At 31.1% G+C, this 13,719-nt stretch overlaps 1 protein-coding gene across 1 annotated transcript; it reads left to right on the top strand.

The window, feature by feature from the left end:
- Positions 1–3,789: 3,789 nt before the first annotated feature.
- Positions 3,790–9,560, top strand: LOC110661756 (threonine--tRNA ligase, chloroplastic/mitochondrial 2). Its single transcript, XM_021820507.2, has 8 exons — positions 3,790–4,243; positions 4,504–4,650; positions 4,781–4,928; positions 5,529–5,782; positions 5,889–6,266; positions 8,186–8,494; positions 8,747–8,947; positions 9,066–9,560. Exons 1-8 carry the CDS (start codon positions 3,935–3,937, stop codon positions 9,324–9,326), a joined length of 2,007 nt encoding a protein of 668 aa, XP_021676199.2. The 5' UTR covers positions 3,790–3,934; the 3' UTR covers positions 9,327–9,560.
- Positions 9,561–13,719: the final 4,159 nt, after the last annotated feature.

Genomic DNA, 13,719 nt, shown 5'->3' with positions numbered 1-13,719 from the left:
CCTTTCAAACCCTAACTACATAATCTCAATTCCATGTAACCACATATAATTCAACACACCAATCATATATTTTTCAACTTATCTAAGCTAGGATGCAAGTTTAAATTTAGCTAAACACCTCAAACCCTCCTTCCATACAAGCTGGCCAAAATTCCTCTTCACTCAAGCATACAAAATTTCTCAATTTTTCATGCAATTTCTTCCATAATCAAGCTTAAAATCAAGATTAGAAAAAAGAGAGATGTTAATATTTGCACTAACCTTGACTTGGCTCTTTCTTCTTCTTGTCAACTTCTATTTTTCTTCAATCTTTCACACTTAATCTTCTTACCATAGGCAAATATCAAGTTTTTATTTCGGGAACTAGGTAATTTATGGAAGTTTATCAAGGAAATAAAGCTTGGGAAATGAAGAAAAAATGGTGGGGGGAGAGAGGACCAAGGTTCAGCCAACGTGGGAGCAAAGAAGAAGATGAAATTTGTTTTGATAAGAATGTTTTTATTTCATTTGTCACATATATATATATATATATATATAGGTGTCTTGTTTTCATTAGATTTTAATTAGGTCATCAACTCGTCATGCTTATGTCATAATTGGTATTAAATTTTCATTTCTTTTTTTTTTCTCTTTTCAATTACTCTTCTCTAGTTATATTTTCATAAAAATTTCATCATATTTTATTACATTAATTTTACTTAATTTAATTGACATTTTGGTTAAAAGTCAACTCTAAGTGTCAAATGACTAAAATGCCCCTCATCGGGTTATAGTCTATCTTTTTCGATAATGATTTTTAACTCCATAACCTGATGGTCAATTTGATTTGAATATTGCTTAATTCAACTTATTTTTATTTCATTTTTGGTCCTCAAACTGACTATGAATAATACTCTTCATGGACTGAAAATAGTACTTTTCATAGCTCAGAAGTGCAGGACGTTACAATGGACTTGGTCAATCTCGTTGGGGATATGATGGAGCTATTCAAGATGAACTTTTAGAACACAATCTTGCTGAGAAATTGATGAGATTGATAAAAATGAATCGCTAGAGTTTATCAAAGACTTAAGGTTCTAATTTTTTTATTTTTTATAAATTATTTTTATTTAAATAATTTATAAAAAAAATTATTTTTTTAATTGATACTGTTCTCTTTTTGCGAGTAATGGATGGTGGATTTGGTTATTGAATTTGCGAGATAAGAAAAAGAGCACTGGATGGGTTGGTTGACCACCGCTCCGATGCCTAATAGAATGGATGGGTAAAACTGATTAACGTGCATATCTATAGCCCTTATAAGCTTTTATGTAGATTCTGTTAGGATTAGGAGTTTGTAGTTAAGTAGGATTAAGAGTCTACTTGGCTGGTTGAGTCTTATACGGATAGAACTTTGATCATAGTAGATATTTCAAGATCCTTATTCTTAAAGTGATCCAAGTTTCATGAATATGGTTGGGCAAGTCACTTTCTATCCAAGTGTCTAGGTATTACCCAGTCATCAAGTTTGGTTTGCTTACTACCCATTACTTGGTTATCCATTTCTCATTCTTCAGTATTATGTTAGTCGTTGTATTATCATTAGTCCCCCAACGGGTATCGAGTCTTTAGGCTCAGTGATCTTCCGATAGAAATTCTTACTTTATGATGAGCGTCCACCATACTTGTTGCTAAGGTGTCGTTAGATGATTGGTGGGATTTAAAAAGATTTGTTATGGTCTCGTTTGCCATTTTGAGAGTTTCTTCATTTATTGTTCCTGCTATATAAATGTGAATACAAAAACCTATTTCATTTTTTTGCCTTCTTTTCTTGCTTTTTCTCTATTTGACACTTGTTTTTGGTGTTCATCAGAGACTAGTTATCTACCGTCTGGAGATCGCTTTTCCAGTACTGTTCTAAGGTAAACACTTTTCCTTCTTCACACTTTATTCTTCTACTTGCCTTTTTGATGAATTCTAGCATTCCCAATTTGGGTCAAGACACCATAGAAGACTCATTTGACTAGACTACTCCACCGTGAAAGATAGCAGTAGTTGGAAAAAAAACTTCTTGGCAGATGATGGAAAAGCCGAAAAACTTGGCAACGGCTATTGGGGCAGGAAATGATGAGGAGTGAGTTGTAGCATCATTAATTTTCTATTTATTTATAAAACTCACTTTATGAAAAAATATATTTTTTTAAACTATAAAGTTACCAAACTAAAAAATTTAGAAAAAATAAATTCTTACATATTAATGAAAATAATCTAAAAAATTAATTATTTTTAATATAATCTAAACTACATATTTACAATGAAAATTACATTGTACTTGTTCAAATCAAATGCTTGGCAATAGTTTTTAATAAGCTTGTTACAATTATGGTTGTGAAAATTGGATCGGATTAATTAGTCAGACTAATTTAATCTAAAATCAAATTTTGCTTCAATTAAATTTGACTTTTAATCTCTATTTTTTAATAAATTAGAATAAATTAACATGAACCAGTTGAATAATCGGCGAATACTAGCTAATTTAAAACGGATATTCCAGTGGAAACTGGCTTGTTCACTTTTAACAAAAATTCTTCAAAATGAAGTGTGCTACCACCAGAACTCAAACTTGGCACCATTTAGTGATTTTGTAAGCTAATTACCCTGTGAACCACAACTGCCCTTTTGGTATTCTCTTACAATAGCATATATACTCTCCATCAACTAAATTATTATATAAAATTATTTTTTTTATTAAATTATATTACATTAATATAAAATAATTAATGACTATCAACCTATAATTATTATAAACACTACAAGAAATTTTAAAAATAACTATAAAAATTATCAATTACAGAATTTCATTAGTAATTTATCGATAATTTACCAATACTTTGCAGACGAAAAAGAGAAATAAAATTTAAACTAATTTATACCGATGAAATTATCGATCGATTACCGACGAACTCTTTACCGATAACGTAATTTCATAGATAAAAGTGATCCCTAATATTAACTATAAAATTAGCAATCAAATAAAAAAAATACCAACGAAAAGATTGTTGGTAATTATCGACTAATTCGTATTTAGTGGGTAATATTAAAAAGAAAATTAAAAAAATTTAAAAACTTAAAACATTTTATCTACGAAAATTTTTTTATCGGTAATTATCAACGAACTCATTTTTGTAAGTAATATTAATAATAAAATAAAAAATAAAATTTTGAAATAAATACCTACGAAAATTTTTTATCGGTAATTACCAACGAACTATAGTTATTCATAATGCTAAGAAGAAAGTAGAAAAAAAAATTTTAAAAACCTAAAAAAAATTGACCTACGAAAATTTTTCGTCAATAATTATCAACGAAATATATTTAGCTACGAAATATATTTAGCTAGTAATATTAAGAAGAATGTAGAAATGAAAAATTAAAATTAAGATAATAATTTTTTAGTAATAGAAATTTGTTAAAATTAATGAAAATATTAAAATAATTAAACAAATAAATAAAATTAAATAGATTAACTAAAACTAACCATATAAATAAAAAGATTTGAATAATTTATCTATTAATGAGTTTAATTATTTTTAATTAAATTTATTTTTAAAATTAAAGACAGTATAAAATTTTTTTAATCAAATTGATAAAATTAAAAATTTTATTAAAATTAATAATTAATATAAAGATTTTAATTTTTTTTATGACTTAGCCTTTTGTAATATATTTAGTTACAATGGTCCTTCGAAACAAAAGAGAGAGGGCTTGCGTTGTGTCGGGTCGACGGGGGAGATACGGTTACCAACTCAGATGGAGCGGACCCTATCAAAAACTAACGCCACAAGTAGCACAAACGGAAGCACCAGCAGCCAATAGCCATCCACTAGAGGCACAAAATCAGTGCCTAAAAGGAAACACAAAAACCAAACTCAAAACTCTGTATATCTTACAGAGAATGGAAGCATTTCCCTCTCTTTTCCTCCCTAAACCCACTTCTCTTAGCCCCCTAAAGCCTCCTCTGCCCCTTTGCTTTCCTCATAAACGTTTCCTTTCCATATCTAAGCTCCAACCTCAAAGCCACGCCAGGAATTTTGGTGCTCTGTATGGGAAGAGAAATGGCGTCTCTTTCTCTACTGCAGTTACTACTGAGTCAGCGACTGTGTCCCAAAACGACACTGCTCAGGAGACCCAGAAAGAGGAAAGTGACAAAATTGTTCTTCCCACTAATGAATCGTCTGAGAAACTCCTCAGAATTCGCCACACGGTAAATTTTTTTTCTTTTTTTTTTTTTTAATTTTTGTTGTTGTTGGTGTTGGATTTTGAGCTATCTTCTTCTCTGTTTGGCTACTGGGAAAATGGAAGTATGGGGAAATGGAATTTCTATTGCGTGATAAAGAAAAATAATTGAATGGAAATTTTTTACTTGTACTAACGTTTTACCTAATGAAATTATTAGGCACCATAATTTAAGAAGTAATTAGGTTGTTGATGAGGAAATACTGTTTTCTGGTTGTATGTTTTCAGTGTGCACATGTTATGGCCATGGCTGTTCAAAAACTCTACCCTGAAGCAAAAGTGACGATTGGGCCATGGATAGAAAATGGGTTTTATTACGATTTCGATATGGAGCCTTTGACGGATAGAGACCTCAAGAGGATTAAAAAGGAGATGGTGAGTTTCTTCTTTTTATAATTACTCTTTCTATGATTTCTATTTTCTAACAATGGGGAAGGTCTTGAGGTTGGAACAAAAAATTTATTGGCTATGATTTCAGGGAATTTATTTCTTATATCATCTGTAGGATCGCATCATTGCTCGAAATTTGCCTCTTGTAAGAGAAGAAGTTACCCGTGATGAAGCTCAGAGGAGAATAATGGCTGTTAAGGAACCGTACAAGATGGAAATTTTAGAAAGCATAAAAGAAGATCCCATTACTATATACCATATTGGTAAGGCCTGGCTTGTTATTATGTGTGATATATATATTTTTTTTCTCTTTATTGAATTTTCATTCTGGTTTTTATTGTTTTTCGCTTTTGTTCTGTTTTACAAATGCTAGAATTGCTTCCATTTCTGCCTGGTTTTTACTTACTGCTATAATATGAACAGTTTAGTAACTGCCAGTAGATTTAGGAGGAAGAAAATAGTATTGAGAGAACGATTAAATTTTATTGAATGAATAAAATGTAAAAGAAGAAGCTATACATTGTTGTCACAGCCTCACAGGTCTCACTAATCTCTTCTAGATTAGCTGCCATTTAACTAACTTGCTAACAGAAGCGAAGACTCAAAATGATAAACTGAAGAGCTAAAACTACTTTGACAGGACTGTGAGCTAACTGAACTAAATAAATTACTTGCTTTGCAATCTTTTAGTTGCTATAACCACATATCTCACTAAAGGTTTAGTGTTTGTTGTACCTTCTAATGACCACAAGATGAAGTGCATGAAAAGGTATCCAAATTGTTTAACTTGATTCACAGTGAGATTTACTTAACTCTTCTTATTACCTCAGCTAATCTTATTCTCTAATTGATTGTGTTTCCAGGTGAAGAATGGTGGGATCTTTGTGCTGGACCTCATGTTGACTCTACTGGCCTTATTAATAAGAAAGCTGTTGAACTTGAATCTGTTGCTGGTGCTTACTGGAGAGGAGATGAAAACAAACCAATGCTGCAGAGGATATATGGAACAGCTTGGGAGAGTGAAGAACAACTAAAAGCCTATCTTTACTTCAAAGAGGAGGCTAAACGGCGAGACCACAGGCGCCTCGGCCAATATCTTGATCTCTTTTCTATACAGGTGACTCTTCTGAAATTATTTTTACAGCTTGTGATAATTTTTTACTTAGCTCTTTTTTCCCTTAAAAAGTATATTATTGTTAACAATATGAAGTTTCTTGCTGCAGGATGAAGCTGGTGGAGGTTTGGTTTTCTGGCATCCAAAGGGCGCCATTGTTAGGCATATTATAGAAAACTCTTGGAAGAAAATACATATGGAACATGGTTATGATTTGTTATATACTCCTCATGTAGCAAAGGTGGATCTGTGGAAGATCAGTGGCCATCTTGACTTCTACAGAGAGAACATGTATGATCAGATGAAGATTGAGGATGAGAATTATCAACTTCGGCCTATGAATTGCCCTTACCACATTTTGGTATACAAAAGAAGGCTCAATTCTTATCGTGATTTTCCGATCAGGGTTGCAGAGCTAGGAACGGTATATAGATATGAGTTATCTGGAAGCTTACATGGTCTTTTCCGCGTAAGAGGTTTTACCCAGGTATGATACAATTAAGCTTATTAGCTTTGAATTTTAGTTTATATATATATATATAGATATTCTTAACTTATTGAGTTGTGCATGATGCATTAAGACCTTTCTCCAGACACTTAAGATTGTACTTTTGTTTTGGATTATCTAGTTTCACAGGATCTTATATGATGCATTAAGACCTTTCTTTGGACACTTGATATTGTATTTAGTTTAGTATTATGGAATAAAGTTCAAATGTGCCCCTCAACTTTTTCATGATGTTCAAATAAGCTCATTTGAAGTTTTTTGTCCTAAATTCCTAATTAATAGCCAAAATTTTGATTTAAGACCAAATTTATCCTTCAACTGACAAAAAATAGAGAGATACATGCCTATTAATATTAATATTAAAAAAAAGATAACAAATAATTTTTTATTTTCTGCTTTAAATTAATAAAAAAAGGAAAAAAAAATCTAAGAACTTAGAACAAGAACCATAAGACAACAAATGGATGAACTCAAAATTAATCTTTGTAGTTTATATCACAACTAATTATTCAAAAATACTAGGAATTAAAAATTATTAACAACCAAAACAAAAGTTAGAATTAGAAATTGAACACTATAGAAAAAAGAAATTGAAAATGCTTGAACTCTTCAGTTGTAGCAGTCATTGCTAAATATAACCTTGAGCCCTTCCAGAAGTTTTAGTTGTGGGTTCTTGGATGAGAAGACAATGCTGTTAACCAAGGTCTTTATTCTATCAGATTTAAACAAGCAGAAGTACCATTCAATCAGAGCCTAAACCAAAATCACTTGCTTTATATGCAAGGCATTGCCAATGAGTTCTACCACACGTGAAGGCTTGTTAGTAACTGATCAATGTTGGTGCGTCAGTGTCGCTGAATCCACAAAGTTAAGGGGCTATGCAATGATAACCAAGGGAAAAGAGAGAGAGAGAGAGAGAGAGAGAGAGAGAGAGAGAGAAGTTGGTGCCACCATGAGTTCTGACTTCTGAGAACCCATGCAAGAAGAGGATGCATGCGATGGGAGCGAGTGTAAAAAGAAGAGTAAGAAGAGACACATAATAACCAGAGAAGGAGGCTATGTCTGTGTGTGGGCATGAAAGAGAGGTTAGTTAAAAAAAGAATAGGGATTTGAGGTTGCCTTTTGTGGATATTTGAGAATTGGGTTTTTCTTTTTTTTTTTTTTTATAAATTCTAGGAAAGAAGAATCGTCTCTTTTTTACAATTTTTTAAAATAAATTACTAATTGTTTAATATTTCTTATTCACAGCAAAAATTTTGACATGCTTTTAAGATTTTTTTTCCACTCACGTGCTTTATTCAAAATTTGCGTTTAATTGGTCTTAAATAAAAAAAAGTCTGGGTTAATTAGGACAAAAAACTCAAAATGGGCTTATTTGGACATTGTTTGAAGGCACTTTTGAACTTTATATCTCTAGTTTCACTTTCACATGATCTTATGTTGGTCTTGATAACAAATTCTCCTGATTGGTATTCCTTGCAGAATTGACTCCTGAGTTTCTGAGGACCCAATGCTAATCATATGTTGCTAATTGCTAAAACTCTTAATCCTGGAAACAGTAAGGACTAGTTTTGTAGCATATAATTGTACATAATAGAAATTAATCATATAAAATTTTGATAGAAAATTCATTTCATTATACCGCAATTACATCTCACAAAACATGCACTAACTGCTGAATGAGAAGTTTCTGCTGATATGTTCGAAGTGATTGTTGGGTATTTGGTTTGCTTTTTATATCTGGCAAAGCAAAAAAGAGGAGGCTGGGTTGGGGGGGTGGGGGGTGGGGTGGGGTTCTTGATTTCTTTTTCTTCTTTCCTCTTCTCCCCACTTTATGTGCCCTTGTCCTATGTATTTGTGACTAAAATAAGATGATATTCAATTGCAAATATTTGCAGGATGATGCACATATTTTTTGTTTGGAAGATCAAATTAAAGATGAAATTAGGGGAGTCCTAGATCTTACAGAGGAGATACTATTGCAATTTGGTTTCAACAAATATGAAGTGAACCTCTCAACTAGGCCAGATAAATTTGTGGGAGATGATGATATATGGGAAAAAGCAACATCTGCTCTTAGAGATGCTTTGCATGATAAGGGTTGGATCTATCAAATTGATGAAGGTGGTGGTGCCTTTTATGGTCCAAAGATTGATCTTAAGATTGAGGATGCTCTTGGAAGGAAGTGGCAGTGCTCGACAATACAGGCAAGTTCTTAAATTTTATCTTATTGTAGGGCGGAATTTTGCTGCTTTGGTTACAAATTGGCAGTGGCTTAGCAAGAATGGTTTTTCAATATACCTCAGTATCCCCTGTAGTGGCCTCTTTCCTTCCTTCTTCCTCTCTCTGTGTATGTGTGTGTGTGGTGCACAGCTAGAGCTACAATTTGGTTGAAAATGCTTTTTGTAGCATTGAAATTGATCAACTGTATAATAATTGCCTGTAAATTGTGCATGCAGGTTGATTTTAATTTACCTCAACGGTTTGACATTACTTATGTTGATTCAAACATGGAGAAGAAGCAGCCTATAATGATTCACAGAGCAGTGCTTGGATCCTTAGAGCGGTTTTTTGGGGTTCTCATAGAGCATTATGCCGGGGATTTCCCATTGTGGCTCTCTCCAATCCAAGTTCGAGTGTTACCAGTTACTGACACACAGGTGAGCCTTGGTTCGAGTGTTATGAACTTTGGATTCTGCTGCACATGATTTATGATACTCAAGGACTGAATAATATTAATATTTGCATTAAATGAACAAGTTGCCTGTGTTTATGCAGCTTGAGTACTGCAAAGAAGTGATCGACCAACTGAGAGATAATGGTATTCGAGCTGAAGTTTGCCATGGCGAGCGTTTACCAAAGCTTATTAGAAATGCAGAGAAGCAGAAAATTCCTTTAATGGCTGTTGTGGGACCTAAGGAGGTTGAGACACAAAGTGTTACAGTAAGATCTAGGTTTAGTGGGGTGCTAGGAACAATGAAAATAGATGAATTTCTAGGGAGAATCAAGCTTGCCATTGAAAAGAGGACTTCATTATGAAATTGATGGTGATGTTGGCTGCTGGGGAAATGATTAATTTATTTGTTTATAGCTAGGATTACAAAAGTCTAAATGTAAATGTAAATTGCGCAACCTCTCTATTCTTTTGGAAAAAGAGAGAATTATTCAGCCTAATAGAGACATTAACCCTTGACTAATTCATCAGGACAGTGAAATTTGAGTTCAAACTCGATGTATTAAATTAATAAAAAAATTATTACTCTTTTCATTTTATTTTAATTTATTCAAAAACTAAATTTTCGTGAATGGATAAGTTACTCTAGTGCTTTCAATTTACATATATTTTTTTATTAATTTTAATTATTTTTTTTTTGGTATAAGTGATTGTGATTGAGATTCAAACTTTTATAACTTTTAAGGCAATTTTTGAAACTTATAATTATGTCATTCAATATATAAAAATTAAAATGAAAAATAATATTTTTTAAAAAAAATAAAAAGGGGAAATTAAAAACAAATGAAACTTTCAAAGTTTTTAGAAGTCTATCCTAAATTAAAAAAAAAAAAAAAATTGAAGTTCTTCTTAGATTTGTTTAATTACACTTTATCAACAGCAACTCCGTTGTTGAATTAACGGAAATGCCATGTCTGAGAATGATAGCTTTGATAATTGAGAGGCTTGAAAGTAAGTTTTGATAATTTTTTTTTTTAAGTAAGCTTTGATTAAAAAAAAAAAGTTTGAAAATCATGTTTTGCAATAAGTTTTGATAAAAATTTCAAAAATTTTTTGTAAGTAATTTTTTATAAAAAATTTCAAAGTCATTTTCCTTTTATTTTATTATTTTTATTTCATTTACTTTTAACTCAATTATAAAATTTAATTGAGTTAATTAGAGGTAAAGCACCTCTTATATGACATTTTTGTTAGTTTCTTAACAGTTTTATTGACAATAAGATATAATTAACTAAATATAAAATTTAATTAGTAATTTTTTTTTTAATTTAATTAGTAATTTTTTTTTTGTTTATGATAGAATTGTAAAATTTTTAAACGTTCAAGATTTTTTTTTTCAATTTCCATAAAAATTAATTTTTAATATTTTTCTATCTGTCTCTTTCCTTACTCGATCTCCACCCCCGCCCGCCTACCTTGACCTTACCGCTTGAATTCTGACAAATGAGTGAAATGGTGCTAAATTCTTATTCCCAATCTCTCATTAAGTTCATATTTAGCTTATATTTCAGAAGTTTTTGACATATTTCACAGGTTCCACCTGAGTTGCTTTGCCTTCCCATGCTTTTTCAAGCTGACATTTCCAAATTATTACCTCCCTCTATTTTTTTTTTATCAATTTTCAAATGTTATATATCACCTCCCCTCTTTCTTTTTTAATTAAATGACATAAATAATAATTTAATCTATTTGTAAAAAATTTTATTATAATTTAAATAATTTAATTATTTTTTTAATAATTATGTAAAAATTTTAATTGATAATTAAAAATGGATAAAAATTTTAAATAATAAAAATTAAGTCAAATATTTTTTTTTTATGGAATTCAAGTCGACTGTTTTTTTTAAAGGAAAATTTTAAAATTCAGGAAGCAAAACGTTTCTCAGCATTCCTCTCAAATTCCCACGGACTTCTTATGTTTTGATAGAAAAATACTATAGAGACTGTTGGTTTTATAGTGTATGAAGTTGGAAGCTGAAATCATAAGCCTCTTGAGATCGGAGACGCTTCATAGGACCTCTTGAGACGAAGAAAATTGACAGTGACAGTGGCTGATATTTGGTTGGAGGGAAGAAGTGGTGAGAGACATCTTAACATTTACGTTATCTCTCAATTATGGTCAAATGTTTTAATTTTAAATAATAAAGTTCAATTTTTTAAGATTGAGCTTTTTCAAGAAAAAAATTACAAGATAATTATTAAGTTTGATAAAATTTATAATTTAATTTTTATATTTTTAAAATTAAATAATTAAGTATCTCACTTTTTATTATATATATAAATTGATTCTTTTACCTAATTTTTCGTTAAAATTATTGTTAATTTTAATAAAAATATTAAATTACCTTTATTTTATTTTTAATATAAAATAATTAAGCTCTTTAGATTTTAATTTATTAATAAAATAATCACTTAATTTAAATTTTATATTTAAAAAGTAAATATATTTTATATTTATTATATATAAAAATGTAATATAATAAGATATTTTCAATTCGCTTCAAGAAATCAAGAAAATTGTCAGTAATATGAGAGCACGACTTCTAATGAACTCTCCAATAATACTAATGCTGTCTTGTGGCCAAAAGAATATTCAATTACAACAGGGCAAATTACTAAGAGGGAGTAAGTGAAAAAAAAAAATTAAAAGGGAATGATTTATAAATTATTTATCAAAATGGGGTGGAAATTGCTAAATTGGCATAGAAAGAGAGGTAGACTCCACTATAAATAGCGTCTAGGTGTTTATAAAACATTAAATAAAATTTTGAGGGCTGAACTGAAAAAAAAAAAAGCAATCTGCCAGCAAAACGCTACCTAGGGTAGCAACCAACTACCATCCTGACTTAGGAGGACTGATTTATAAATAGTGTGGACTGATATGTAAAAAAAAATAATTTTGAATTAGGGCTATAGGACGCTAACCTAGGTAGCGACCAACTCCTGCACCCTGTTGGGTGGCAGTGAGTAGGTGCTACCATAGGTAGCGACCCACGTTTGATGTGCCTTGTCTAAACTCGTTTAGTGTGCCTTGTCTAGTCTTGTCCGATCATTGTCCTGTCTTGTTCGATCAGCGTGCATGGAGCTACATATGCAGATGGACGCTACCAATAATCGCATCTAGCTGCCTCTTCTGATGCGATTCCTCCTTGCATAGTGTGCCTAGCAGTGCATGAAATTATCGGGTTTTGTGTACACAAAAGCTTAAATTCACTCAAAACCTCTCCCATTTACTCCTCAGCCATAGAAAAAAAATTTTCAATATCTGCTCTGAGTTCTTTCTCCCTCTAAATTGCTGTAGAGAATTTTGGAAGAAAAATTTGAAATACTTCTTTATTCTATTATCTCTCTTTGGTTGTAAACCAAAAAAGGTACATAAATATATTTGCTATTATTTTTTTATTATTCATATTATATAAATATTTTATAATATAAATTGCTATAGTAAAATTTTTTTCACACACTAGCAACGCTCTCTCTCTCTACCTGTAAAGAAAGTAAGCTATAGAGCATTTTGAGGTAATTTTTATTTTGAGATAATTTTTTTTATTATTGATGTGATATAAAAATTTTAAAATAAAAATTAATTTATTATAATTTTTTTAACAATCTAACAATCTCTCTCTCTCTCTCTTTCTCTCTCTCTCTCTCTCTCTCTCTCTGTAACACCCTTATTGTAACCATTCCGTACATTCTACTATTTCGGTGACCAGTGTCGGTCCAGACAGCTAGAACGTCTGGAAAAAAATATTTAAACTAAAGTGAGAAACTATAATTAACTCAAATATTAACAAAAAAAATATAGGAAAAAATTTAGAAATAAAATACAACTAAGTTAAGCGAATCGGTGCCCTAGCGACGGGTAACCCAGTGGAAAGTTGCGGTCCTCGCAACTAGGAGCCCTAGACTCAGGAGAAAATTCATAAAATAATTTTTGGGACTCCAGTGAAGAGTCATTGAGGTTTCTATGGCATTAGAATGCCAAGAAAAGGTTTAAAATTTTTTTTCAATCGGTACAGACAATTTTAGTCTTTTAAGCCAAATGGAGGGTATTTTGATCATTTTGCCTTCAGAGGTGATTTTTGGCCGACTTGTCCAATTAAGTAAATAATTATTATGACATGAAATGTGAATAAATATTGCTAAAAATTAAATTAAAAATGAGTAGAGAAGAAAGGAAAAGGAAAAGAAAATGAAAAAAAATGCCAATTATGACATCACCATGATGTCATTAAACCATTTCCACTAATCACATTTAACCAAGCCCACTTAAAACAAATAAAAAGAGGTAAAAGGAGGTAAAAATAAACAAAAGCCATCTACTTTCTTCCTCAAGAAAAACCAGGCATCACCCTTCCCAAACCCTAACCACCATTTCAAGCTTAAGGTAAGCTTGAAATCACCAACCAATTCACCTTGAAACCACAACCTAGCTTCACAAAAAATTGATCTTGCAACTTGAACATCCTCTAGGCAGCCAAAAGAGGAAGGAAAAATAAAGTTTTGTTAGCTTGAAATTCTACTCAAAGAGGTTAGTATCCAATCTCTTAGCACTTTTACTTGATTCATGCTTAATGCCATGATATAAGTAGAAAATGTAAGAAAAACAAAATAAAAATTATATGTATCCATCCCTATAAATTTCAGCAACCTAGGGGTGGTTAGGGTTTGATGAATTTACTTGAAGTAAAGTGTTTA

The sequence above is a fragment of the Hevea brasiliensis genome, chromosome 7 (assembly GCF_030052815.1).
Source record: "Hevea brasiliensis isolate MT/VB/25A 57/8 chromosome 7, ASM3005281v1, whole genome shotgun sequence".
NCBI classification, from domain to species: Eukaryota; Viridiplantae; Streptophyta; class Magnoliopsida; order Malpighiales; family Euphorbiaceae; genus Hevea; species Hevea brasiliensis.
Note: the sequence above shows the minus strand (reverse complement) of the source record. Positions and strands in the feature narration are given on the sequence as shown.